Source organism: Salarias fasciatus, chromosome 10 (genome assembly GCF_902148845.1).
Source record: "Salarias fasciatus chromosome 10, fSalaFa1.1, whole genome shotgun sequence".
NCBI classification, from domain to species: domain Eukaryota; kingdom Metazoa; phylum Chordata; class Actinopteri; order Blenniiformes; family Blenniidae; genus Salarias; species Salarias fasciatus.
The window spans coordinates 16,453,684-16,478,753 of NC_043754.1; the positions used below are offsets into that span (position 1 = coordinate 16,453,684).

Sequence of the window (25,070 nt, forward strand, 5' to 3'; positions counted from 1 at the left end):
GGGAAAACAGGTGAGTTCAGTAGGAATGTCTAAAGGTCCTGCTAAAATATTAAGATTTCAGAGAGATATGCAGGCATTTTGCTGGTGCATGTGAAGGGCGTGTATCACAGAAAGAACATTTTGTGTTAAGCTCTCTTTTGAATGCCAGCTTGCAGGGATTCACATAAATCCTACAAAACTTGGGTGTTCCAAAAACTTTTCCATATCTTCCCTAAGGGGTATCAGAAAACTTTATGATGCCTTTCCAAAAAGAAGCAACATTTCAAGAGGATGCCTTTTCCTGGTTTTGTTGATCTTAAAAGAGGTAGTCATGATTTAAAAAAAAAAAAAAAAAGACAGTTTGACTATTCATTATTTCATGAAAAGATACGTTTTCGAAAAAACTTCCTCTCTCTCTCAACATAGTTTTTTTTTGTATTATTACATGTAAAGTAGTTTTGAGGCGCGGGTAGATTACTCGACGCGCCTGACGCGTGACGTCATACGTCACCATTGCGTTCAGCCACGTGATTGGACAGGGACGCCGAAGTCGACAGCTGATTACTTTGCCTTTTGAGGTAAACAAAAACAGAGACACAGAGACGCGTTCAAGAAATCTCTTCCAGCAGTTAAAAGAGGAAACAAACTGTTTCATAGTTTATGTGTTTCGTATGACCTGGTGCACGTGCTGTCAGCTCGCACCCTGCCAACACCTGTTCCCATAAAGGTAAGTCAAGAGACAGGTCCTAAACATAGGAAAGCTGAGTGATAAATTGACGTGGTGCAATTTGACCGAATGATTTTTTTTTTTAATTTGCCTAATTTATGTGAGTTTTGTTCGCGATCTGGCCCGGAAGATGGCTTCTAGTTACCATGGCAACATCCTATTGACAGCTTCAGTTCAATATCTGATATAATGCTCTGCTGTGTTGCTTGGTTTCATATCACAGCTGTTGTCAGATGAGTAAAACTCTGATAAATCTTGTATACATACCCAAACTCTGATTTTTGCATGGTGCAGATTAAAGATGTAACATTTATTGAGAAGAAAAGGTCAGAATTTCACTGCCATAAACAGTGCTGCTCAACTCTTTTTTTTTTTTTTTTTTTTTTTTTTACACAAATCATCATTTGCTATTAGTTGATATTTTCTGAGAGAAGGCAGATAAAGGTCACTTATCAATCAACTGTTATTTTTCCTGAACATGAATAATTTCAACCCCATATTCCAACTGTTTAATGGTCCCAGCCCTTCAAATGAGTTTGCTGTCAACCTTCTACATCTTCTAAGACATATATGCAATTTGTTTTGTGTTTTGAAAAGAAAACAAGCTGTTTCAATATTTTATTTGAGGTTGCTGTTATTATTATCTTTTTCAACCATTTTCAAATGTTTAATTCACTGGATGGTGTTGTTAATGCTTTATTTGATTACCACAGAAAAAACTATATCTTTCTCCTGAGGTATTTTTTATATTATTTATAACTGTATCATTAGGTCACATTTCATCTTTGATATGTTTTTTCTGTGCACATATTTATTCATACTGTCATTTCCCGTCTTCTCATTTGAAGATGAACTTCGAAGCCAGCGCCCATCATGGTGATTACTCTCACAAAGAAAATGTGCCACCTTCAAGTAAAACAGACGCACCACATGCCAGGAGGACCAGGCAGCGGACGGTTCTCGGTGTCTTGTCTGAAAATGAGCAGCACAGTCGATCCCGCAGTGAGGCAAGCAACATAAAGCATCAAAGTTCACTGATCATAGTTCCATTTAAGAATTCATCCTTCAGCTTATCATGGCTACAAAGTTTTTTATTTTTTATTTTACTGTTTTGTTTTTTTCTTTAGGGTAGCCACTTTTCTGTTCGCTCAGACAGCTCTCAGCTCAACTTGGTCAGCTGTCCCTCCAGTTCCAGCTTCGACGTGTATGTCGAAGAGGCTTGTGAGGTTGTTCTTGCAGCTTCGGGTCAAGAAGTGGCTCAGAGCGATGCTCTGCAAATCGAAGATATGAGACTCCTGCTGGAACTGAGTTCGAGTGAGTTCGACTCATTAAAAATGTATCTACCTTGCAAAATTTCATTCTGACTATGCCTTAATGTTTAAACCCAAATGCTGTTTACAGCAGGTTCATATCAGGATGCTTCTGGGCATTCTGAACCAGAAAGCTCCCTGCTGTCAGAGGGAATGTTTTCTATGGAGTATGCTAAAAGTATTTACCAGCACTTAAGAGAAAATGAGGTATGCGTTTTTCAAAACTATAAAATCTGGATTCTTTTTTAACTGGTGATAGTTTTAAACCAGCAAACTTTTTGTTTCTCAATTTCTAATTTAAAATATTTTGATTTTTTTATAATGCCAGGTGAAGTTTAGGGCCAAGCCCTATTTACAGAGACACCCAGAGATCACCAGCGACATGCGGGTCATTCTGGTGGACTGGCTTGTTGAGGTTGCTCAGGAATACAGGCTTCATTCTGAGACTCTGCACCTCGCTGTCAACTACCTGGATCGCTTTCTGTCCTGTACGGCATTCATGAAACGAGGAAAGCTGCAACTGGTTGGCACAGCCGCTTTATTGATCGCTGCGTAAGTATATGTTTGTTTTAGTACTGCTTCAGTTTTCTTAGATAGATTTAGACTGACTTGAGAAAGTCACTCGGCAGTTTAAAGCAGATTTAATCAGATTTTCTTTTTTCTTGTAGAAAATATGAGGAGATCGACCCCCCAGACCTGAATGAGTTTGTGTACGTCACGGATAACACCTACACTAAGAAGCAGTTGGTCCAAATGGAGTATGCTTTCCTGAAGATTCTGTCCTTCATGATGGCAGCGCCCACATCCAACCAGTTCCTTCGCCTTTACATGAGCATCAGTTCAGTCTGTGTCAAAACAGAGAACCTTGCCCAAGTGAGTAAAATGCACATGCAGCTATTTTTTAAGCATGAACCACCTTAGGAAATACAATGTTCTATTTTCTCCGACCATGTTTTATTTCTTTTCTTCTTTCTAGTATGTAGCAGAGTTAAGCCTGTTGGAAATTGATCCATTCCAACGGTACACCCCGTCCATGGTTGCAGCGAGCGCCTACTGCCTGGCTGCTTACACTGTGAACCAATCGCTCTGGGTAAGTTTGCTCAGACTGATAATTTTGCACTTTTTTTCCTTATCATGTGGGTTTCACCTGACCAAGTATGAATCCTTATTGCATGTTTGAGCCTGACTCTCTGAAGGATTTTACGGGCTATACCATGGCTGAAATCATACCGTGCCTGAAGGACCTTCACAACCTTTACATGACTGCAGACGACAGACCGCAACAGGCCATTGCGAATAAATACAAAAGTTCCAAGTAAGGAATGACATTTGTATTTTTTAAAATGTACGTTAGCACTGTTTTATAAACTCCCGAAATGGATATCATCATAAGAGCCTTTCATCGCTTTAATTACAGGTGGTGTCGAGTTTCACTGATAACTCCACCTGCCGCACTACCTTTCCAGTGACTCACTGTCCCGCCCCTCTGGTGCACCTGCCAAGGCATAACTACTCCGAGAGCTAAACAAATGGCAGATTCCTCCCTCAGTCCCATCCATACCACACCCATCCAGGACTTTTATTACCCTGAGAGACTTTTTTTTAAATGTCTTATCTTGTGAAAAACACTACAGCTTGTGAAAGACTTACAGAAACAAATGGATTTAATTGTACTAAGACCCCCTCCACACACTGAAAGAATATTGCTTTGAACATTAGGTGTCTGGCAAGTTTATTCTGCTAAAAGATAAAGGTCAATGATCGATCTAGAAATTACACTGGAAAAATCGCAGTCATATAAACTGCAGGTTTAAAGAGTCTCTCACCCAGATATCAGTGGGTTCCTCCATCATAGAAACACTCTTCCCATCACATGTGTAAAGCAGGTTTTGACAGTAATTATGCCTACACTCATTTACATTTGGAGTGAGCACTGAGAAACTTCCACTCTCAGCAGCCCTTTAATGTTAAGACATGTTAAAACATCATAAAAGCAACATTGATTCTTCTTTTCTTTTAGATGGAGGGGGATTTTTGAGTGTTTTAGTTGTTGCTTGAAATGTAAAAATGAACTCACCATCAGCTGACTGTACGCTTTCAAAATGATGCTGCTTGTTGATCAGTACAGCGTTCTTTTCGAAAATTAAAACATTTAAAATCTAGTATGAATTTATGCTTTCATTGTGAGTGTGTGTCTTTGCATGTAATATTTTTAAAATATTCACTTGAATTTTATTCTCTTGAAATGTAACATTTGACCGTTGAAAATGACCGTTGCTGTAGCTGATCGAGTAGCTTAACATGTTTATTTTTTTGTATTTACAGTTTGTTTAAGGCGTGGTAGAACTGTCTGAAGCATGGGGATATATCATGTTTCATTTTAACATACAGAGGAATTCTTAGAAAACTGAAACAGGATATTTGTTTATTCACGGACTTAATTGTTTATCTCCAACGACGATACAAAAACGTTTGTCTGTAGGCTGAAATATGTCAGTTACAATGGTCAGTGATCTGTGGGGGTTTCAACATGCACTGACTATTTGCAGGACATGGTGAATGTTTTTTTTTTAAAAGTCAACAGAGTGGCTCCGTATTGTCAGTGAGGACTCTGGCGGCTTTACACACAGACCTCGTTGTTCCTGTAAAACCGGATGTGTCTCAAAGCGTCACAGCTGCCAAGGACTCGGGCATGACTGAGATTTTTCTTCAATCCTCTGACGCCTCACAGGAGGGAACATGAACTGATGAAGCTGCTGTTTAAATAATGCAGACGACGACTGTTCTGCTCACACCTCGCTCATCCTGGTAACAGGTAAAGTAAAACTTCCCTCTACTCTTACTTTTTTTAATTTCAATGAACTATGCTGATGTCCGTTATCGCTACTTTCTACTGCATTATTTCTGCATGAAAAGTACTCGAGTAATAATGACTGATTACATGAAGACTTTTAATTTTCATTTCAATAAAGAAGTGTTGTGAATGCTATTCCATACTGTTATTTTGATTCCATTACAGAGCACAACTACTTCTGTAAACTGAATTGATACTGATACTGATATTTTTGTTGCCTATATTTTCAAGTTCTGCCATTGTGTCTCAGAATATTGTCCTGTGCTTCTCAGTATGGCCGAACCTGCTGAGCTGCTGGTCATCAAGGACCAGTATGAGCTGGCCCGTCAGGCTCTGACTCGTGGGTTGGCAGCTGAAGAGGCCGATAAAAGAGACGAGGCCCTGGTGTGCTATGAGAAGAGCCGAGTGCACCTCGCTCAGGGAGTGGAGGTTCCCACCGAGGGGAAGAGGCAGCAGGGCCCGGTCTGGGACACGGCCAGGGAGCTTCAGCAGAGGATGAGAAACACTTTGAGGACTGTCGACTCCCACATCTCCATCCTGAAAACGTCTTCAGTGACAACAGCAGAGCAGAGGGCCTCACTGCTGAAGGGTCTTCCTCCAGACAGTTCATCCATTCACCATCTGTATCCTACTGTACCTGCTCTGGCTCAGGACTCAACCCCGGCCCCCCATACACCCCCTGAACGTCCTCCTCCCCCTGCTGCTGCTGCTGCTGCTGCTGCTGCTGCTGCTCACACAGAATCAGTCCCAGCAGCTGCATCAGAAGCTCCAGCGATGTCTGATCCCGGGGACCAGCCTCCAGCGTACACAAGGAAGCCCACCGATGGACACCTCAGCCTCGGCCACGGTCCCGCCGAAGCAGGGCCTGGGTCACAGAAACAGGCCGGAGGAGACGGAAACGAGCTGCTCTTCATCCCCGCTGGGGTCCAGCTGTTTTTTGTGGCACAGAATGGGCAGGTCAGCTCGCTGTCTCATCCAGGCTACCTTCGCGTCTTTGTGTTCGACGGTCAGCAGAATGACTCCGCTGGTGAACGACCCACCGGATTTTTACATGTAAGCACTTGTTGTCACGTCAAACATGTGGTTATGTTAGTGTCTTCTTTAGGTGTGCGTCAGAGAGCTGTGAAGGTGTGTCTTTCAGGAAAGCCACTTGACTATTGTTGAGTTTTCTAACTATGAGTCACAGTGTTTAGACTGGGCGCTTTACTAACCACAAAACTATGTCTTGACTTCTTGGATCTCTCACCTGGCTTTCAAAACTGACTTCATAGGCACAACTGCCTGTCTAAAAGTATTTCTACATCTACCTTTAACCAGTTTTGTTCATTTTAAGCCTTTTGGTGCTTCTGTGCAATGATTAATTTTATTTCATCAATACAAAATACAAAACATTTCTGCCCATTTACAAAGTGCGTATTATGCTGGGCTGCATTCTTCACGGCATCCCATGACACTTGTTTCCCACCAGGCGAGGCTGGTGGGCTGCTCCCCGGTATTCTGGCCTTGCTTTGTTCCCCAACAAGACAAAGGTCCCATTAACAGATGACTCTGCGCTTCTGTTATGCTGCTGGTCAGTATCCAGCCGGCTATTCTGTCACACAGCGCACCAGCGTGCAGCAGACCTGCACTATGTCTGTTTTGAACAACCGACGCGGCTTTTGATGGGGCTGAAATCCATTGAGAGCAGGTCAAAAGAAACGGAGAAGACTGCAGATGTGACAGCACTTAAATTTGCCTGAAAAAACAAAGAAGCTCACCACACAAAAAATCTACAGCACTGGTTAGAGTGTTAGACAAGATAAGCTTCATTCATCCCACCTTAACCGTCACAAGTCAAGTGTTCGCAAACTATCAAGATATCATTCATATCCAAAAATAATTAGAATGTTAGAACATTTTTTTTAAAACTTTATCAGTAGAATTTTGCACACTGTGTTGCCTGTGAAATTATCATTCATAAAGATTCATCTAACAATAGCTTGTTATACTATTTATTCTGTCAATACAATTAAAAAGGACTCAGCAAAACCTTTTATTTTCAGAATATATAACCTTTTTGTTGTCAATAACGGTAAAACGAATAATAATTTCTTATCTGAAAGATTTCACTAACCCACACTTTATTTCTGTTGTCTTTGTGTTTTCAAGGTGTGCGATTGGCTGTACCCGCTCACCGTGGATACTCCAGTGCTGCTGGCTAATTCTGGGATCTACATGTTCCCTGACACCACGATGGGCGTGCCGGGCTCCTATCTGGGGATAGTGCTGTCCTCTGAACTGCCTGCTGCTGACCGTCAGATGTTTCAGGACCTCCTGTCGCAGCTGGCTGAGCTCAGGATCCAGGTCAGCATCTCCTCCATCTCCTGAAGCACATCTGAGGAACGACATGCGGTGAAATTAAACTGATGACTATACTTTATACAAAACCTTTTTTTCCTTAATTTTATTGATTATGGATTCCATTTTTTTATTTTATTTTACGTGCCAGGAAAATATTAGTTCCTTTTTATTTATATGCAAAGGAATCTTTGCAAATGTTCACACAAGTTTTTAAAAAACAAATATCAATCCCAAATATCAGAACACTTCTATGAAATGATATGTTCTGTTAGATGTAACCCTTTAGTTTATTTTAGCTTGGTGAATGTCTCTCATGTCCATCTGGTAGTGGAGGAAGTTTCTGGTCTATACTAGAACTGGCCAGCAGAGGGCGATCAAGATGTGTTTGCTTCACTTTTGAGGGTTCCACATGTACCAGACTGGATATAGTTTGTGTTGTACATGTTGTTTACTTGTCGTCTGTCTTTCTTCATGTGGCTAAAGAAAGGTTTTTCTTATTCATGTTATCTGTGCATCACTTTTGTTTTGACAGTATGAGGAAATGTCTTTAAACACTGTACATCACAATAGTAAAATAAGCTCATCATGAGGTGGAAAACAGGCTTTGTGCCTCTTTTGCGTCTCTCTCATAATATCATTTCTGACTGTCATGGATTCCCTGACAGGATCCAGAAGAGACGGGGTCAGAGGTTATCAACTTGAGCAGTAAAGTTCCCCTTGGTCCTCAAGCAAAACAAACAGTATTGGCAGCTCCAGCAGATGACCAGGAAAGACCACTACTTCCTGGATGGAGCGAGAAGATGGGCCAAGGAATCATCTCAGGTAGGTTGTGAGTGAGATTCTACAACAGAAAAGGAGAAATAAACTATCAGTCTCTCCTGAACAGACTTCAGTCTTAAAGTAATTTCTGACTTTTGCATCTCAAAAAGTGTGACTCTTGCCTAAAATCGTATCTCTGTAGGGGCCACAAAGCTGGGGGAGTCCTTATTGAAAGGAGCAGAGGCTACTGGGAGGGTCATTCAGAAAGGAGCGACCAAGATCCGGGACCACATGACGCCTGAGGAGACGCCCTCAGAAGTCAGTCCGCATGTCAACCGCAGTCTGCAGGTGGCCAAACAGGCCACCGATGGAGCCGTTCGAGTCAGCAAGTACTTGGGTGAGCGTTTGCTGCAACGCGTGAGAATATTCATCACATTTCTGCTTTGACTCCATCTCCTTAAAACCACCTCTTCTGCATGTGGCCCTGCTTCTTGTTTTCTTTTTGGTGATTCAGTAAACAGATCGGCCCTTTTTTCTACGTCTGCTGTTGTGTCATAGTGAATGGCGTGAGCAACGTGGCTGAACGAGTAGCCGATAAGGTCGCGCCACATGTGAAGAAACATGGTGCCAAGCTCATCCCAGAGTCTCTGAAGAAGAAAGAAGATGGCCGTCCCTCTAAGATGGATGGAGCCAAGTATGTTGCGGCCAGCAGTGTGCTAGGTGCGTTACAACTTTTCAAGACTGACACCTGACGTATCGTCACGTTGGTCCAACTTAAACTTTAACATTTATGGTAATTAATTCCTTTGTTTTTGGACTTAACACTCAACAGCTGTTTATTTATTCCAAAACCAGGCTTCACTACAGTTTGGTCGAGCATGGAGACTGGAGCGAAGCTTGTTGTCAAAAGTGTTGCGACAGAGACGGTCACAACAGTGACTTACAAGTAAGTTCGATATTTCTCTCTTTTATTCATCTCTCTTGAATTCATTTACATTTTCAGCATCTTAATACATTATTATATTTTTAGCTTCTACTGTTTTTCTGAATCTATTTGCTCTTTTCAAATGGCAGCACTGGGTTCAATCATAAACCTGCATTTTATTTACTAATGGTGTTTCTTCCTTCTTGGTATGTTGGTGCACTGATCTTCTTTCACGCCTGTTTCTTTTCAGATTTAGGGGCTTAGCGAATCTTTTCAATTTGACCAGAAAGATATGACCACACGGGGGATTGAAGGCAAAGACTTTTCAACTAACAGTCGATTCTGCTGAAATCTTTCATGCAAAGTTTTCACTAACCCAAACAAAGTCAGAAAATGACATTCAGTAAAATAAGGTCTTTCTTTAGATCACCAAAACAGATTGCCTTTATTAATCTCATATCAGTTATTATTTGATGTTGAAAACATAAATTATGCTTTGAGTTATTTTTTGACTTTGCTTTGTTGAAGCCTTGTCTGTATGGCCTATGTTCAAGTTCCTGTTTCACACATGTCTGACACCCATCCTTTACATCCTCGTCATTCATCTCTAAGTGCTTTGAAAACACGAGTCGTACGCTCTGGGTCGCTGCTGCTCTGCTGCCGTGCGGCTTGCATGACGGCTTCGGGTGCGAGTCTTTAAATGTCGGCTTGTGTTGTGTGGTGAAGCTCTTGCTCTTGACATTATTCCCATTGGTTTGTGACCAATAAACTACTCCAAAGTGAGATCTGACTTTGTTTTTCTTTTTTTTTTTTTAATGTGAATGACAACACCAAAAAAAAAAGCTTTATTTTATTTTTCGGTTGTTTTCTTTCAACACATAATCTCTGTCTAACGGTGTATTGTTCACGGTGAAGGTATGGCGATGAAGCGGGCCGAGCCACTGACACTGCGCTGCACTCGGTGGCCAACGTTGGCCTGACTGCGTACAACATTGACAATCTGGGCATCAAAGCCTTCCTGAAGACTGCAGGCAAGAAGACGGCCAAGGCCATGTTCAAAAGCTCAAGCGGTCAGCCGGCGAAAGCAGAGGGGGAGGACGGGCAAAAACAAGAGCCTCCCGTCCAAGCAGCTCAGATGGATGCGGACAGAAAAGAGCCTCCAGCAAAGACTGATGGAGAGGACGCTCAGAAGAAACCAGACGAAGAGAAGAAGAAATAAGACGGGATTTTCACAACTTGTGTGATATTTATGTTTTATTTCTTGTGTTAAAAACTTTAATTCCCCTGGTTAGAGTGCGCTATTCATGTCTCCTACAAGTCAAGGTTGACCTTTTATTATATTATGTTAAAATTGCAGGGACTGTCACACGTATCTGCTTTAAAGCCATATTGAAAGCTTTTCTAAACTATTTTTATGTATTGTTTGCTTCAGTGTAACACCAGAGTGTGACTCAAGTAATACAATCCTTACCATAATGTATGGAAATATGTGCTGTAAGTGTCATTTTCAACTTACATGCAAATGATTAACTTATTAGGAATAATTGTGAAGTCTGAGTGAAGGGTAAAAATCTTCCTTTTATTTTGCAATTTTAAACTTTTTGATTAACAATAAATCAGCTTTATGTCCTATTAATGTTGGGTGCTTGGGAATTTTATTAAGAAACGCCTCCAAATACGGAAAAGCCTTTAAGTTGAAAAGCCAGCAGGAAACTGTCTCCACGGTAACCTTCCACAACAAACCTCCTCCATTCAATGTGACTTCAACCAGGAACATGACTAAAGACAGCGACTACAGTAAATACGATTTAGCACGGCTGCAGGCAGAACTGGAGCAAGAAAGAGAGATGAAGTAAGTTTATTTAAAGCAACCTGAAGTTTTTATTTTCTAAACTGTCTCTGAGTTTATTTGTGAATGAAGAATATGCTCCGTGTTGCAGAGAGATGCTGAAGGAGTCGGTGTCTGATCTCCGGAGCACGATGAGTGAGCTGCAGGACAGACTGCACAGTGTGGATGGAGAGGGTGAGTCAAAATTATATCCCAATATAGATTTATGCACTTTGACTAAAGTTGTTTTCATTCGCTGAAGCCAACAATTGCTTGAACTTCCTGAATTAGGTATGATTGTAAAGTTTTGTGTGCATTTGCATGTTTTTTTTTTGTTTTTATTTTGTGATATATTAGAAAATGAGTGGAAGACAAGATATGAGACACAAATAGAGCTAAATGGACAACTGGAGAGACAGATCTCACTCATTCATGAGAGACTGGAGGACATAAGAGGAAACCCAGTGGGTGAGTTTACACTCAGAAGACTCATAACAGACTTATTCATTCATTCACAAAACTAGTTGGAGAATAGTGATATGTAAATACATTTAATTGGAATAATGTGTAAATGTTAAACGACGAACAGAACAGATTTATCAGGCTTTCTGGAAATTTTCTATCCTATATATCCAGGCCTTTGAAAGATTATTTTCTGGTTTACTTTCTCCACACCAAGCACACACTGACTGCAGAACATCTGTAAAGAAAACCCCTGTAATTACAGACTTTATCAGTTGGTTGATGCTGACTCATCTTGAAAAATCATGACCTTCTAATGGACTACATTTCTTTACATTTCTTTTAAAGGATATGTTTAAAAAAAAAAACCAAACAAACAAAAAACCAACCCAAACATTTTAATTAAAAAAAAGCTGATTTGTAATAGTTTTATTTTTTTGTTATGACCTTTAAAAGTAGCAAATGGTAAATGCGTTTATACTTGTGTGTTGGTTTTCTTTATTTCAGTAATATTGAGAATTACCCTCCTTTTTTTTCCATCTTTTCGTCTTACGTTGAGCCCCTGCATCCTAAATAAATCGGCTGCATGACCCTAGTTTAAATAGCAATATCATTTTGGAGTTTCTAACATTACATGCATGGCTGCAGCCAACCCTCTAAGTGTCTTTGTAGAGAATAAGTAATTTTCTTCAGAGTTTTTTCTGTTTTATTAAATCCAAATGCTCACCGGTTCTTGTTTTTCTTGCAGATCGATTGGCTTCTATCAGATCTTATGACGACATGTCAATCGTAAGTTCAAAAAATTAAAATTCTTCACAAGACATGTGATTCATGGGATTTTTTTTTAAGGCAGAGGAATGTATTGGAAATATACAGGTTCAGTTAAAACATACCTCAAGGCATTTTGACCAAGAAAGCAGAGGGGATTCAGAGGTGGCGGCTCTCTGCTTATAGGGAATAGAGAGAGGAAAAAAAGGATGGAACAGAGACAGAGTAACAAGCAAGCAAACAAAAAGAAACACGGACACACCAGCAGAGAGAGCCCGAGACAAAGAAAAGGCAGAAAGAGCCGACGGGACAGAGGAGATTGCGATGCCAGCTGCTCCCCGTCCTCCTCATTGATGCACGCTGAACAAACCAGGGTTTAATCACAGCACTGTAATCACAGGATTACAAACCATGGGAGAGTAATGCACATTAATTACAAAGCTTCAGCACACATACACACAAATACCACACACTGGAAGGTCGCACAATGCCGTCTAAATATGTGTGTGTGTGTGTGTGACCGTGTGCTGCAGGGCAGAACTAACAGATGCTCATTAGCGTATCCAAGAAGTGACTGCAAGATTGTGAACTGAAGATCAGAACATGCTGTGAGTGCGACAGTATGATAAACAGATTATGTGGAAAGAATATATATTATCACTTCATTCGGGCACCAGGACCACCATGTTTTGTCAGAGTAGGGAATTCAAAGCCAGTCTACAGTGTCTTCACGTCCTGAGAACAAACTTTTACATTTTTACCGGTATATTATCTACATTCATTTTTTTTTTTTTTTTTACATTTGTTTCTTAGTTTTATTGAGAGTAACACTCTTAACACAAATGTAATCATGTGAGTAGTTGTAGCCTTGTTATTCAGTTGGATGATCCAAAGCTGTACAATAATTTTAAAATTAAACAAAAAAAAACTTGCTTTACTGTGTCTGTATATTCATTTATACTGATTAGAGGTTCATATTTTATAAAACAAAGGAGGCTGCTCCAAACACAGAAAAAAGAGCAGATAATTTCCCTCCTCTGTGCCATAAATCTCACATGCAGCCTTCTGTCTCAGCACTAATGTGTTTGCCTGGTTATTGAATAATGTATGAGCCTAATCCATTTTTGTACTCATGTTTCCTGCGTTAACTACCCTGTTATTGTTTGATCTGAGCTGCGTAATTCAAGTACAAATTGATTTGCAGTTAGGCTTGAACAGTGTGACACATTTTCTAATTAAAGACAACGCTTTGCCACAGGAAACCCTGAGACGGAGCCTGGAGCTGCTGACTGAGGAGAAGTCCGACCTCCAGAGACAGCTGATGGACTGTCATCTGCAGATTGAACAAGAGGGAAAGGTGTGAGTCTCAGCTGACAGCGAACCACAAGAGGGATGTGTCAATTATAAGAGCAGCCATTTCTGCTTGTCTGGTTTTATTATTTCCTAGAAAAGCTGCTTTGCAGATTTCCAGCCAGTAAATATTTCAGTCACAAATATCCATCATTAGCCTCAGTTTTTTCTTTTTTTTTTTTGCATTCTTATTTTTAACAGCCATTTATGCAAAAATCTGCCCCTAACCTTTGTCCTTTAAATGTGCTCTTAGTGGCTCTTTGTTTATTGTTCTGCAGTGAGATATTAGTTGAATAAAGGTTTAGCAGGCAGCATGTGCAGCCACTAATCCCTGCTCTAATCTGTTGCTAGTTAACATTAAAGACTTCTGAAATGCACACACACACACACACACACACACACACACACACACACACACACACACACACACACACAGAGGCAAACTTGACTCATTCCCTTCCTGACTCATTTTTTTCTTTAATCTGTATGAATGAATGAATGAATGGAAAATGTCACTGGATAATTTCTATTTCTGTCAAATTTCAGGCATTTCACAAAACCAATGATGAGAGACGTGCATACCTGTCAGAAATCGGCAAGGTGAGTAAGTGTTGAGTGTTCATTTTCATGCTAAACTACAATTAAGTGCTCCAAATGGGCATGTGATGCTCTCAGTGATATAAACTGTATATTTTATAAAGAGCACACTGATGCACTACTTCACCACTGCTGGTGGTCTGGTTATTTCTCATCCATACTCCTGTTATGTAATAGACAAGTAGTTTCAGGCTGAAAAGTAAGTCAAGGTCTTCCTGTTTGTTGCAGCAAAACACATTTCTACTGAGCTGCAGCTGAAAGCAACATTTTGGAAATAAATCGTTACATTTATTGTCACGTGACAGTATGGCTCACACAAGTTGATTTGTTAGTTTGCCGTTGTATTTTAACATTATTACATTCCAAAGGTTTTTCTGAAATTGTTCTCGACAAGTCGAATCAGGTCAACTGGACTTGGTGCTTGAGGAAGCTGGTTCTTCTGAGAAAAAGTATCTTTTGAACGTTTTTGGGTATAATTCATTTAAATTGAGGTTAGTTTTAATGTTTTATTTTTTGGAAATTAAAATGAGGTCACAGAAGAATAAACATGCTTCATTTGTTCTCCACCACAGCTATCTTCTACCCACGAAGCCCAAAGAAGACAGTACTTGACTCGGCCACAGAGGGCGCCACAGACCAAACACACTAAGTCAGTGAGCCACAACGACCCAAAATTCATCGATCTTCATTATTGTTTCATCCATTTCAGGGTTTGAGCGGGTTCCACGTGGCTTTGAGAGGAAGTCAGGACAGTAAAACACACATTCACTCTCAGTCACCAATCAACCTCATGTTGTCAACACGTTATTGGACTGTGGGATGAAACCAGAGGGTGCAAACTCCACACAGAAACCCCAGTGCTGCTCTACACTGAAAAACAATCAATGGAAAAAAAAAAAAAAACCTAAAAAAAAAAAAATCCAAATAGAAGTGACGAAATTCCTGAAATTAGTTCAACGACCCTCTAAACTCTGTTCACGTCAGTGTGACTAAATGATTTCAGTCTCAATGAATTTATTTCAAACTCACACAGAACATGGTTAACGAATCAAAGGTCATCTTGGAGTACTGTTGCAGAAAATTAAAAGTTAATAGTTGTTTTAACTTCATGTAGCAGATCAGTTTGAGACTCATAAATCTCTCCTGGAACACTTCTTAAAAAATGTTTTCATCTCTTGTGTGATCGTGACTTCACTCGGTGGCACACGTCTAGTTGTTTTCTCTCTCTCTGCATGCAGAGGGAAACAGTCCAGCAGGAAGGCAGAGGCAGATTGCAAGAAAGGCAAAGAGGGACAAGAAGATGGAGGAGTGCGTGTGAAAGGAGGAGGAGGAGGTGGAGGAGGAGGAGGAGGAGGAGCGACAGCAGAGAGAAGAGAAGACAAGAAATCCCAAAGAGAGAGAAGGTTACCCTCCCTGAAGCACTACGTGAAACATGGTCCTTAGCCGAAACTGGGTGTTATTGCCCCTTTTTAAAAGAGGTAATGTTGTAATGTTTCCCACTGCTGCTGTTGGGCATGCTGGAAGGATTATGTTCACCACGCATTCAGTATTTCTTTTTCTTGCTTTTGTTCGCATCTTTCAATAGCAGGCGATATTGTTCTGGAAATAATCTAGTTTCTATGTAGTTTTTTTTTTTAATCCAAGTATCACTGACAGTTCTTTTTATATAATAGCTGATGACCAATCCAGTATTTCACTGATGTTATAAACTGCCAAATTTATGAAAACTGGACTGTTTCTTCTGTTCCAACAACAAGCATGGCTTTGAGCTGAAATGTTTTCGGGGATTTGAGCAGTGTTCAGTGTAATGAGGCCATCTCTTAATGTGCCGGCAGCCTGCTGAGTTTGACATTTCTTGTGTCACTGCAAAAAAAAAAAAAAATCTCTCTTAAAAGCACCTCCTACGACTTGTTACGCAAGCAACACCACATCCACCACACCACTCTCTCCCTGTGTGTAGTTCATCCATGGTGCAAGCAGTCACCTCCATCCCACCCACTGACCGCCTTCTCACATGTGGGAGTGAGACAACTGCATCCATACGAAATAAAGTAGCGAGCCAGAGAACACTGCCAGAAGCAGCGTTTGTGAAGTGTGTGTGATAATCCAGTTCTTGTCGGCCTCGATACAGTAAATGATAAAAATACCTCATAGCGACACAGCTGGGTTCACTGGTAAAGCCCAGCATGAGAGCGTTAGTCTGTCATTTTCCTTTAGCTTCATTCCAGCCTCCCTTCAGCTGGTTAAAAGTAGGTGGAAGTCATAATAATCAGCTCACAGACTGTGTCCAACGCTCTGATTTCACAGTTAAAGAGCAATTCGTGAAGGGTGGTTTCTTCATAACTTAATCAGTGACCTTTTGTGGAAGACTGGCATGGCAGAGAGTCTCAGAGACAAGGGAGCTGGCCTTTAACTCGAAGGGCAGAGATCAAGCCCTGGTGACAAGAAACAGCAGACCAACTGAACTGTCTTCAGAGAGGCACTGAATGCTTAAAAAAAGGAAAAAAAATCTAATATTTTATATCTCTCATATATCATTATTGTAGTAAGTACTGTATAATACTTTTTGTGAGCACTAATGGGTTTTTCCTACCTGGAAGCTTCTAAAGATCTCAGAAGATAAATGAAGCTCACACAAAAAAAGGACTTGTCATCGAATCATTTCAAATCCAAATACCAGCGTTCCTCTTGCAGTATGAACTTGTTTTGTCTGTTGTGGTTGGCTGTCTTGATGCGCAACCGCAAATGTACTACAGCAACATGTTTGTATCTCAGACTAATGCCTTAATTCAAAGACAGAGAGGCAATTTTGCCCTCTGTAAGGGAGACTTGCTTTTGCAGTGAATTGCCTCGCTTCTTTTTCTCCACACTTCTTTTTCATGTCCAAACTCATTTGAGCTCAACTCGCTGCAGCCTGCTTATGAATCACGCTGCCACGGAGCAGCCAAGATGTCTTCTGTCGACAGGTGAAGCGCGGTGACAAATCACTCCAGCGTCTGTCACAACACCATGAATCACAATGAGGCTGCCTTCCCAGGACAGTTTGCTCAGCTCCCCGGTCTAAACTCGCCACATATCGGCTGCATGTGCTTCAGGGAACGTAATGCAAAGTGTGCACGTATTCACCCACAGGCGCTTATATGAACCTGTCAAACATCAGAGTGCCAGACTTTTACAGCCACTCCCACATGAACACGCCACGCTGTGTCGCGCGAAATCTCTGAAGCATAAAGATGTCATTATTAATGACAGGGAAAGTCGACTATCTGTCAGAATTCTGAGTGTGCTGTTTTCCCAAATTCCCTTTTGGTTTTTTAAATAGAGACAGAAATTACATTTTAGTTTGCAAATTGGATCTACATTACAATTCATCATTATTTCATCTGATTAACTGAGATGATATATTCACTACCATTCACAGGACAGCCACACATGACCACATACTGTACAAACTAAACATACTTGTTCATATGTTCCTAACATAGAAACGCATCTATGCGGGAAGCTAGATTGTAGAACTGCCTTATTGGCATAAATGTGTGCTGCACAGTTAAATTTATAAACAGGAAAAAACACATATCTAAAAACACTCCAAAATCCTTTGCCCCAGATGAAAATATTCTTAATGCTTTATTTACAAGGGAAATGAATGACTGGAAATAACTGTGTCATCCCTGAGATGCAGACTTGATGAGTTTGAATAATTGCAAACTTTCCACTGGTGTTAAATTCAATATTTTCAAGCCTATGCCCTTCTGTTTTATTTTTCACAGCTATCATTCAGCAATTCTGTTAAAATAAAGGTACAAATATGAATGTGATATTGATTGGCTTCTGTAAAAATTGCAGTAGTTGCTGAATTATGTCTTCCAGAACTTTGCTGACTTCTGAAATGACAACTTTTTTTTTATCCACAACACTATTAAAGTATATTACTTACCTTAATTTTTCCTCCTGTCATTTCAATATGTTATTTATTTTCTGCCTGAAAATATGTTGTTCCACTTTTGACCTATTTTCCTGAGATTCATTTTAACATCATGTAGTTTGTGATGCAGCACATGTGGGTTTCTCCTAAAATAGAACAGAAATTCTGAGACTGTCACAAACCTTCATGTGTTGGTTTGTTTAGGGAAGCGGCCTCGGGTGCAGAATCAAACTGTATTCGAGCATCGTGTGAAAATTATAACTTTCAGGTCATAGATGTACCTGACATGCCAACAAATAATTTCTATGAAATGGTTTCTAATAAAGTAACTGAATTCCACCTGCTGAAACTGTGGCATGGTTATAGCCCTGCTGGAAAGGGAGAAATTGATGGAGCTGACACAGATAACTGACGGGAAGCGAGCACTCAATGGTTCATCAGGGATGGAATTGAGTGAAATCGGGTGCTCTCTGGGGGTCACGATGTAGGTCAATGGTCTGCCGTACTTCTCATTGCAAAGAACAATTCCTGCTGCCATGCAAACCAAATACAGAGCTTATAGAGAGAAAACCATCCCAACTATTTCACAGGAGTATCTATTCATTTTCTCAACCATACAGCACTCAAGCTATTTATGAAATTAAAGGGAGTATTAATGTAAATATCAAGGCGGTGCTGCCAGGTAACTCTGAGTAGATCTGGCTTTGGGTAAGGCATAATACTATTCTCAAGATTTAAATCAGATATCATTAGTCCTAAAATTCTACACAATTAAAGTATATGAAGAAAAGAATATATAAGGTGTGTGTCAAATAAAATATGTTGTATTTTGAATGATAGATTCTCTTTCTTGAAATGTAAGAAAAGAAAAAAACAAGTCTATTTGGTTTGTTTTCCTTCAGTGAAGCACCAGAGCGATGTGCCTTTAAACCAGAAGCTCTTTGAATTGACATAAAAAAATGGGTTGATCGACCCCCTACAGCGCGTGTCTCCGGGGCCGGGAGGGCGCAGGTCCCGGCCGGCAGCATCCCCGGCACGGGAGCGAAGCGTGGTCTGGCATCCCAATGAGGGGTGGGGGTGCTGAATCACGACAGAGTGACGTGGAGGAGGAGAGCGAGGGGGTGGGCGAGAGAAAGAGAGAATGAGAGGAGGGGAGGCAGCTGCTGCCTGGTCCATTCCTGCTCCACGCTCATTACGCACACTCAAACACACGCACTGCTCGCTGGTGTTTGGTGGCGCAGGACATCAACCGGACAACAAAGGGACGCACCGGAGGGGGAGGCTGACTGCAGGATCCCGGACAGGATCACACGCTCCCACCACCCGGGATCAGCTTCACGGAACTCCGCTTTCTTCATCTCCCGGGACAAACCGCATCCAGCACGCTGGAGGTGACCGTCACTGAGGCATTAATTGCTCGCGTGGGTAAGCCTGTTTACAAGATCTCTATCAGCTCGTGCAAAAGCCTCATCTGTCGTTTGTTACTCTTAAAAATCTACTTCTACGCGCTCACTAAGTAGTCATGCCTGTGAAATATCAACGCCAAAAAAAAAAAAAAAAAAAAAAAAAAGTAAAGCCACGCAGTCCGTCTAATCTGCGTTTAACAGTAAAGCTTCTCAGTTTCACGTTGGGCGACTCCCCTGCTGTTGCGGGTCTTCTGAATATTTATAGGGTGAAATTAATAGGCTGTTATCGATTCGTGACTGCCTCTCCCTCTCCGTCCACCTGCGCCTCGGAGGTACGCGCTGCGCCCCGCGCCGCGAGGCTCGTCGCGAGGCGCGCGTGGCGCTGTCCACCGCGCGGCTTAAGAGCACTTAATCTGTCATTAGGGGGTTATTCTGAGACACCGGCTGGCTACTTTATCCAACCCCCCATCTCTCTCTCTCTCTCTCTCTCCCTCTCTCTGTGCCGGAGTTGGTTTTCTCCCCGTTTTGTTGTTGTTGACTCATTAAGTAGTGAAAACTTTTCGCCGCAGCCTTACCCTCCTCCTCCTCCTCTTCCTCTTCCTCTTTGTCTCCCAGACAGCACCGCCGTTCTCGTGAGCCTCGGTAGCGAAATGGAGATGGAGCACTTCGACGAGCGGGACAAAGGTCAGAGGCACGGCCGCTCCAGTGCGAAGATGAACGGCGTGCCGAGCCCCACGCACAGCGCCCACTGCAGCCTGTACCGGACCCGGACCCTGAAGACCCTGAGCGAAGGGAAGAGGGCCAAGAAGGTCCGCTTCTACCGCAACGGGGACCGCTACTTCAACGGGATCGTGTACGCCATCTCCGCTGACAGATTCCGGACCTTTGACGCCCTGCTGGCTGACCTGACCCGCTCCCTGTCCGACAATGTCAACCTGCCGCAGGGCGTCAGGACCATCTACACCCTGGATGGCACCAAGAAGATCACCAGCATCGACCATCTGGTTGAAGGTGAGAGTCATGCAGTCCTTGATGGAGACGTACAGTTTAGTTTTCATCTGTTCATACTCGGGGCCTTTATTACCACTTACTACAGGCCATAGGTTTCTGCTGAAGCGCCTGTCCTGTGAGCTGCCTGTTACATGATCTTCCCCTGATCTTCTTCCTGTTGCACAGAGTAGGATAACCGACAGGGAAAATGTGAGCAGTCCCAACATCTGAACCCATTCATTACATTAACAGGCTGGTTTAAAATTAGGCTGAGCAAGATATTTTTATGGGCAGGGCGCCATAAAAATGCCTAATCCAATTAACCACAAATTAGATCATTATTATGGGGATTATGTCACTTATTTGATTGCCATATGGTAACATGGATGCCTGTGCTCAGATTAACTCCCTCTTGATCTGTTCAACTCTGTAACTTACAGTGTTTCCCAGTGACCCCCTCCTGCATGTTAATGTGGGGTCCTGCTGCAGCCCACCTGATTCCAATCAATGGATCAATACCAGACCTAATCAGCTGCTACAGAAGACCAATAACAGTTCATTCAAGAAGCGTTGGAGCAGGAATCCCTCAGAGTCAGATTTGGGAAATATAATTATCATTAGTTTTTGTGATATAGAATGAGCTATACAATCCTTTTTTAAATTCCAAAATATATATAACAGGGCTATATATATATTACATAGAGCGGACTGAGCTGTAATAAATAAAGATTTGACACCCTATTATTCATGCTGTGCATGTTCTTTCACACAATTACTTCAACATTACATCATTACTGGTGGAAACAGACCCGAAGCAGAAAAAAATGAAGAAAAATAACTAAAAACAACAAAGTCAACAAACTGCAGGACTTCTGAAATCCTTCTAATGGGGAATGCAGACCATACTGCAATAATTTTACACACTTTCATGTATTCTGTCATACCTTTTTTAAACTCTTCTGTAAATTTTTGCTTTGTTTAGTTTAATTTATTTCCATTTCTCTGTCTCCACTTTTCATGTTGTAATCTTTTCCAACTCCAACAGGCGACAGTTATGTGTGCAGCTCCATCGAAGCATACAAGAAGTTGGATTACACAAAGAACGTCAACCCAAACTGGTCGGTGAACGTCAAGGCCCCAGCGGCGTCGTCCCGCGGGCCTCCCTCCCTGGGCAGCGCGAAGGCCGGCGGTCCAGATGGCCGCGAGAACAAGGAGTTCATCCGTCCGAAGCTGGTCACGGTGGTGCGAAGTGGGGTGAAGCCCCGCAAAGCTGTGAGGATCCTGCTGAACAAAAAGACAGCCCACTCCTACGAGCAGGTCCTGACTGACATTACTGACGCCATCAAGCTCGACTCTGGAGTGGTGAAGAAGATCTACACGCTGGAGGGCAAACTGGTAGGACAACGTAGAATCTTTTGTTTGCCTTTTTTTTTTGTGAATGAGGAACATGTGTGTCCCCTTTAATAACCAGAGCTGTTGAGAGAAAGTGTGACACAGAGCCTAAACGGGGTCAGGACGAGGTAGAGATGGAAGAAATCTGTGAATGGAGTCGAGGCACCTTCCCACGCTGCAGCGGCGTGTGCTTAAGGTTTGCCTCCGAGCACCAGAATAAACCTGAGTCAGGTCCCCCACGTAGTCCGCCCACCTCTTCAGCTCCCTGTTTCAGCTGCGGAGGACGACGCTATAAAAAGAAACTGTTGTGTGTGCGGGCATACAGTAAGCCGAATGTGTGCACGGACGACTGGATTTTCTCTAAAACCTACTAAAATAAGGTGTGTGTGTGTAAATGACACTGGACCTGGCCTTTACTGCTGCTAAATGAGGACAGACATGCTTTCTCTCAGGGACAATGTGTGTATGTCTGTCTTCAATGGGAAGCATCAGGAAGAAAGAGACACGTCCGTGTTAGTGTGTCGGCCCTTTCAGCTTCTACATGACACGCTGTAACTCCCCTGCCTGTTCCTCTCCGTCACCCCATCACCTCTGATCATATCTACCTGCTCCGTGGCCTCTGCCTTTCTTCTCGGGCTGTGTTGTCGTGTTGTTCTGAGTGTAGTGTCACACAGACACTCTCACGCTGGCAGCAGCCTCAGAGTGTCACCGCTATTTTTTTTTTTTTTTTTTTTAACAGATTGCGTTGGACGTCAGGGGCATCCTGCCATTTTAGTCATATTCGCGTAATCGTCCTGTAAACTGCCAATTTGTTACTCATGCTCATGAGTGGGATCCTCTCTCTCGATGGGCTTTTGATCCCTTAATGACGATTTTAGTACTATTTGTCTCAGTTCTGAGGATCAATCTTCATGTGCGTACAGCACACAGCCATGTCGCCCCTCTTCTGAGGCCACTCTGGCCATTTAATGATCCACTGCGAGCAGGAAGTGACCCGGTATTACGTCCCAGCCAATAAAATCCCGGGATCAGGTTTTCTTGAGAAACCTCCTGTTGGGGATTAAACTCACGCCTTTGCACAATGGACACCGTGCTTTCCATTAGTTATAATTATCTCGGAGATCACAAAATTAAAAGCTCGCCATGCCCACACCCCCCCCCCCCCTCGCTGATCAGAAGTAAGACTATTATGGTCAGGTTATTTTTAGACATTGTATTGATTGGGCCTGTAGGCATGGTAACACGCTCGCTGCCAAACTGGCAGGGCTGGGCTCTGTGCAGAAGCAACTTCTTCACATTTTTCACTTATTTATTTATTTATTTGCTGAATTTCTATGCAGCGTGGGCTTCTCGAGCGTAGGAGCATTTGTGTTTATGATTATGTGTTAAAGAGAGGAGAAGACAACAGAATCTGGGCTCCGAATTCAAGATCAGAATTCATGGAGACACAGATTCACTGCTGCTCTGGAAACTGTTCTACAAGGTATATTCATATGGGACTGAATTCATATGCGGTTCATGGTGAATTTCAGCTCAAGTCTTGATGATTCCAGCTTTTGAATGGGTGAAAGGTCCATTACAGTGTAGATAAGCTTTCTGGAATTCAAACCTCCTATTTTCATGCCGTTAATCTGTGTTTCCTAATGATGTCAAGCATATTTTCTGAAATACTGAAGAAGTAACACTAAAACTGTGTTTGAATGATAATAGTAGTTGTATTAAAAACCCTCAAAGTATAGAACAAGTGACGTACACAGTGAATGAGATGACCCGTGAAGAAACTATGTATTCATGACACTTGAATATACATTATTGAATATGAGCAGAGTGCTAAAGGTAATTACCTCAGTATCCATAAGGATAAGGTTACTTCAAGGGTTCAGTAAGTGCGTCTTTGTGTGTGCACTGCAGGTGCGTGTTTTCGTGTGGTTTTCTGTGTGTGGGTTGCTGCTGTCAGCTGAGCTGCGTCAGTCATTGAGCCGACAGCAGAAGTAGGTTTCTGGGCCTGACTGCCAGTAACGCCGAGTCCCAGCAGAGCCGCGGAGCCCAGAGAGGGGGCATCTGACAACCAGAGCTCAGGCTTCTTACCATCATTAACCCTGGTAATGAGGCCACTGATAGGTTTATAAGTATTTTCATTTTTAGTTTTTTCTAGTGAGAAGATTCTTTGAAGTTAGAAACCTAAAAATCTAGCAGCAAGATTAAGATAGGAGGTGGACATCTGGCATATACTGGTGTTTCATGTTGCATATACACATTATTAAATGAATGAGTTAATTATGCTTGACTTAAGCATATACTAAATGTGCATGTTTGCTCACAAAGTGGATTTTTGTTGTTCTTTACCTCAGCTGTTTGACCATCTTTTAGAATTGGGAATAAAAAGGCAACAATAAGATATAACAGGTTGTGAACACGCTGCTGTGATCACTTGATACTCACTGAATCCGCCACACACTCCGTCCGCTGAGAGCGTACTTTACTATGATTGTTCTGGAGATCATATTTCTGTCTGTAACAGGAGAAACAGACTGAAGCGGGCCAGATAAAGTTTCACCCTCTCGCTGTTATATTGATTCTCTCACTGTTGCCGGTCTCACCACCACTGATAGGTGTTATTTTTAGCCCCCCTCCTCCAATATCCTCTGGGGTTAACACAACCTCGTGCATCTCGGCGGACTCCTAACTTTGACAGTTTCTGTGATGGGGTGATCCAGTTGCCTAGGAACCGGCCAACCTGCGTTGATGTCATACTGTTGCACTGTGTCATGGTGTAGAGGAGCTGGACCGATCAGAAGATAGACAGCCCGTAAGTGGATTAGGACAGGGGCACGGCCCGCCTATTAATACACGTAAGCTCTATTTACACACACACACACACACACACACACAGACGCAGACACGCACACACGGACGCTGCGCGTCCCCCGGCTGCCCGCCGCGAGCCCGGCGAGACGCACGCGTGCTTAGGCACGGACAGTGACACACGCATTCCTTTTTAATGGACTCATCCGGATCTCTGCTCATCTGCATCAATAGTCATTTACTTCAGGCAATTACCAAGCAGTGCGTGGACTGATGCCATTTAGTCGTCTCTGAGGTTGGCTGCGTTCTATTATTCAGAGTCTCATAAATAAGACTCTTTAGTTTGCACTGTGGGTTCCCCGCGGAGACGTGACAAGAAGGAAAAGATACAGCCTTTATGAAAGAATGTAAACAGGGAGAAAATGGGTTTCAGGGGACAACTCAAAACCTCCTGAAAAGTCCCCAATTAAATATATTCTTATTTGTATTTCCGTGTTTTGTTATCTTGCTCTTTAGCTGTAGAGAATTCTACTAAAATCACACAGCATAATATGAATGTAGTTTGGGTTTAAGCACCGCTTACACATGCAGTGATGTTGTACCAGTTTTCATTTATGGGTAATTCCTTCATTATTGCTGGTTGATATATC

General features: G+C 42.1%; 4 protein-coding genes across 5 annotated transcripts in view; all 4 read left to right on the plus strand.

Annotated features, from left to right (window-relative positions):
* Positions 1–1,554: 1,554 nt before the first annotated feature.
* ccna1 (cyclin A1) lies at positions 1,555–3,485 on the plus strand. Its single transcript, XM_030101363.1, has 8 exons — positions 1,555–1,713; positions 1,834–2,020; positions 2,111–2,223; positions 2,345–2,568; positions 2,685–2,889; positions 2,993–3,106; positions 3,198–3,331; positions 3,434–3,485. The coding sequence occupies exons 1-8, from the start codon at positions 1,555–1,557 to the stop codon at positions 3,483–3,485; spliced, it is 1,188 nt and encodes a 395-aa protein (XP_029957223.1).
* Positions 3,486–4,737: 1,252 nt separating this feature from the next.
* Positions 4,738–10,518, plus strand: sparta (spartin a). The gene is made up of 8 exons (XM_030100939.1): positions 4,738–4,831; positions 5,143–5,923; positions 7,019–7,213; positions 7,876–8,032; positions 8,172–8,366; positions 8,528–8,689; positions 8,825–8,915; positions 9,810–10,518. The coding sequence occupies exons 2-8, from the start codon at positions 5,144–5,146 to the stop codon at positions 10,111–10,113; spliced, it is 1,884 nt and encodes a 627-aa protein (XP_029956799.1). The 5' UTR covers positions 4,738–4,831; position 5,143; the 3' UTR covers positions 10,114–10,518.
* Positions 10,519–10,669: 151 nt separating this feature from the next.
* On the plus strand, positions 10,670–15,415 carry ccdc169 (coiled-coil domain containing 169). The gene is made up of 8 exons (XM_030101266.1): positions 10,670–10,746; positions 10,835–10,917; positions 11,080–11,190; positions 11,933–11,973; positions 13,211–13,309; positions 13,849–13,902; positions 14,472–14,548; positions 15,138–15,415. Exons 1-8 carry the CDS (start codon positions 10,670–10,672, stop codon positions 15,340–15,342), a joined length of 747 nt encoding a protein of 248 aa, XP_029957126.1. The 3' UTR covers positions 15,343–15,415.
* A 3,749-nt stretch (positions 15,416–19,164) lies between these two features.
* dclk1a (doublecortin-like kinase 1a) overlaps positions 19,165–25,070 on the plus strand; it is a 40,266-nt gene continuing 34,360 nt past the window's right edge. The window contains exons 1-3 of one of the 2 annotated variants that reach the window (XM_030100509.1): positions 19,165–19,252; positions 19,849–20,244; positions 21,269–21,618. In XM_030100509.1, coding sequence (XP_029956369.1) covers positions 19,884–20,244; positions 21,269–21,618 — 711 coding nt within the window. In that variant the 5' untranslated portion in view covers positions 19,165–19,252; positions 19,849–19,883. The remainder of the gene's footprint in view (positions 19,253–19,848; positions 20,245–21,268; positions 21,619–25,070) is intronic. The other variant, XM_030100511.1, reaches the window with a different exon arrangement.

Coding starts and splice junctions, on each gene's coding strand:
- ccna1 (XM_030101363.1), top strand. CDS start 1,555: ATGAACTTCGAAGCCAGCGCCCATCATGGTGATTACTCTCACAAAGAA. Junction 1,714..1,833: donor ACAGTCGATCCCGCAGTGAG/GCAAGCAACATA, acceptor TTTTTTCTTTAG/GGTAGCCACTTTTCTGTTCG. Junction 2,224..2,344: donor AGCACTTAAGAGAAAATGAG/GTATGCGTTTTT, acceptor TTATAATGCCAG/GTGAAGTTTAGGGCCAAGCC.
- sparta (XM_030100939.1), top strand. CDS start 5,144: ATGGCCGAACCTGCTGAGCTGCTGGTCATCAAGGACCAGTATGAGCTG. Junction 7,214..7,875: donor TGGCTGAGCTCAGGATCCAG/GTCAGCATCTCC, acceptor ATTCCCTGACAG/GATCCAGAAGAGACGGGGTC. Junction 8,690..8,824: donor TGCGGCCAGCAGTGTGCTAG/GTGCGTTACAAC, acceptor TTCCAAAACCAG/GCTTCACTACAGTTTGGTCG.
- ccdc169 (XM_030101266.1), top strand. CDS start 10,670: ATGACTAAAGACAGCGACTACAGTAAATACGATTTAGCACGGCTGCAG. Junction 10,747..10,834: donor GAGCAAGAAAGAGAGATGAA/GTAAGTTTATTT, acceptor TCCGTGTTGCAG/AGAGATGCTGAAGGAGTCGG. Junction 11,974..13,210: donor CTTATGACGACATGTCAATC/GTAAGTTCAAAA, acceptor GCTTTGCCACAG/GAAACCCTGAGACGGAGCCT.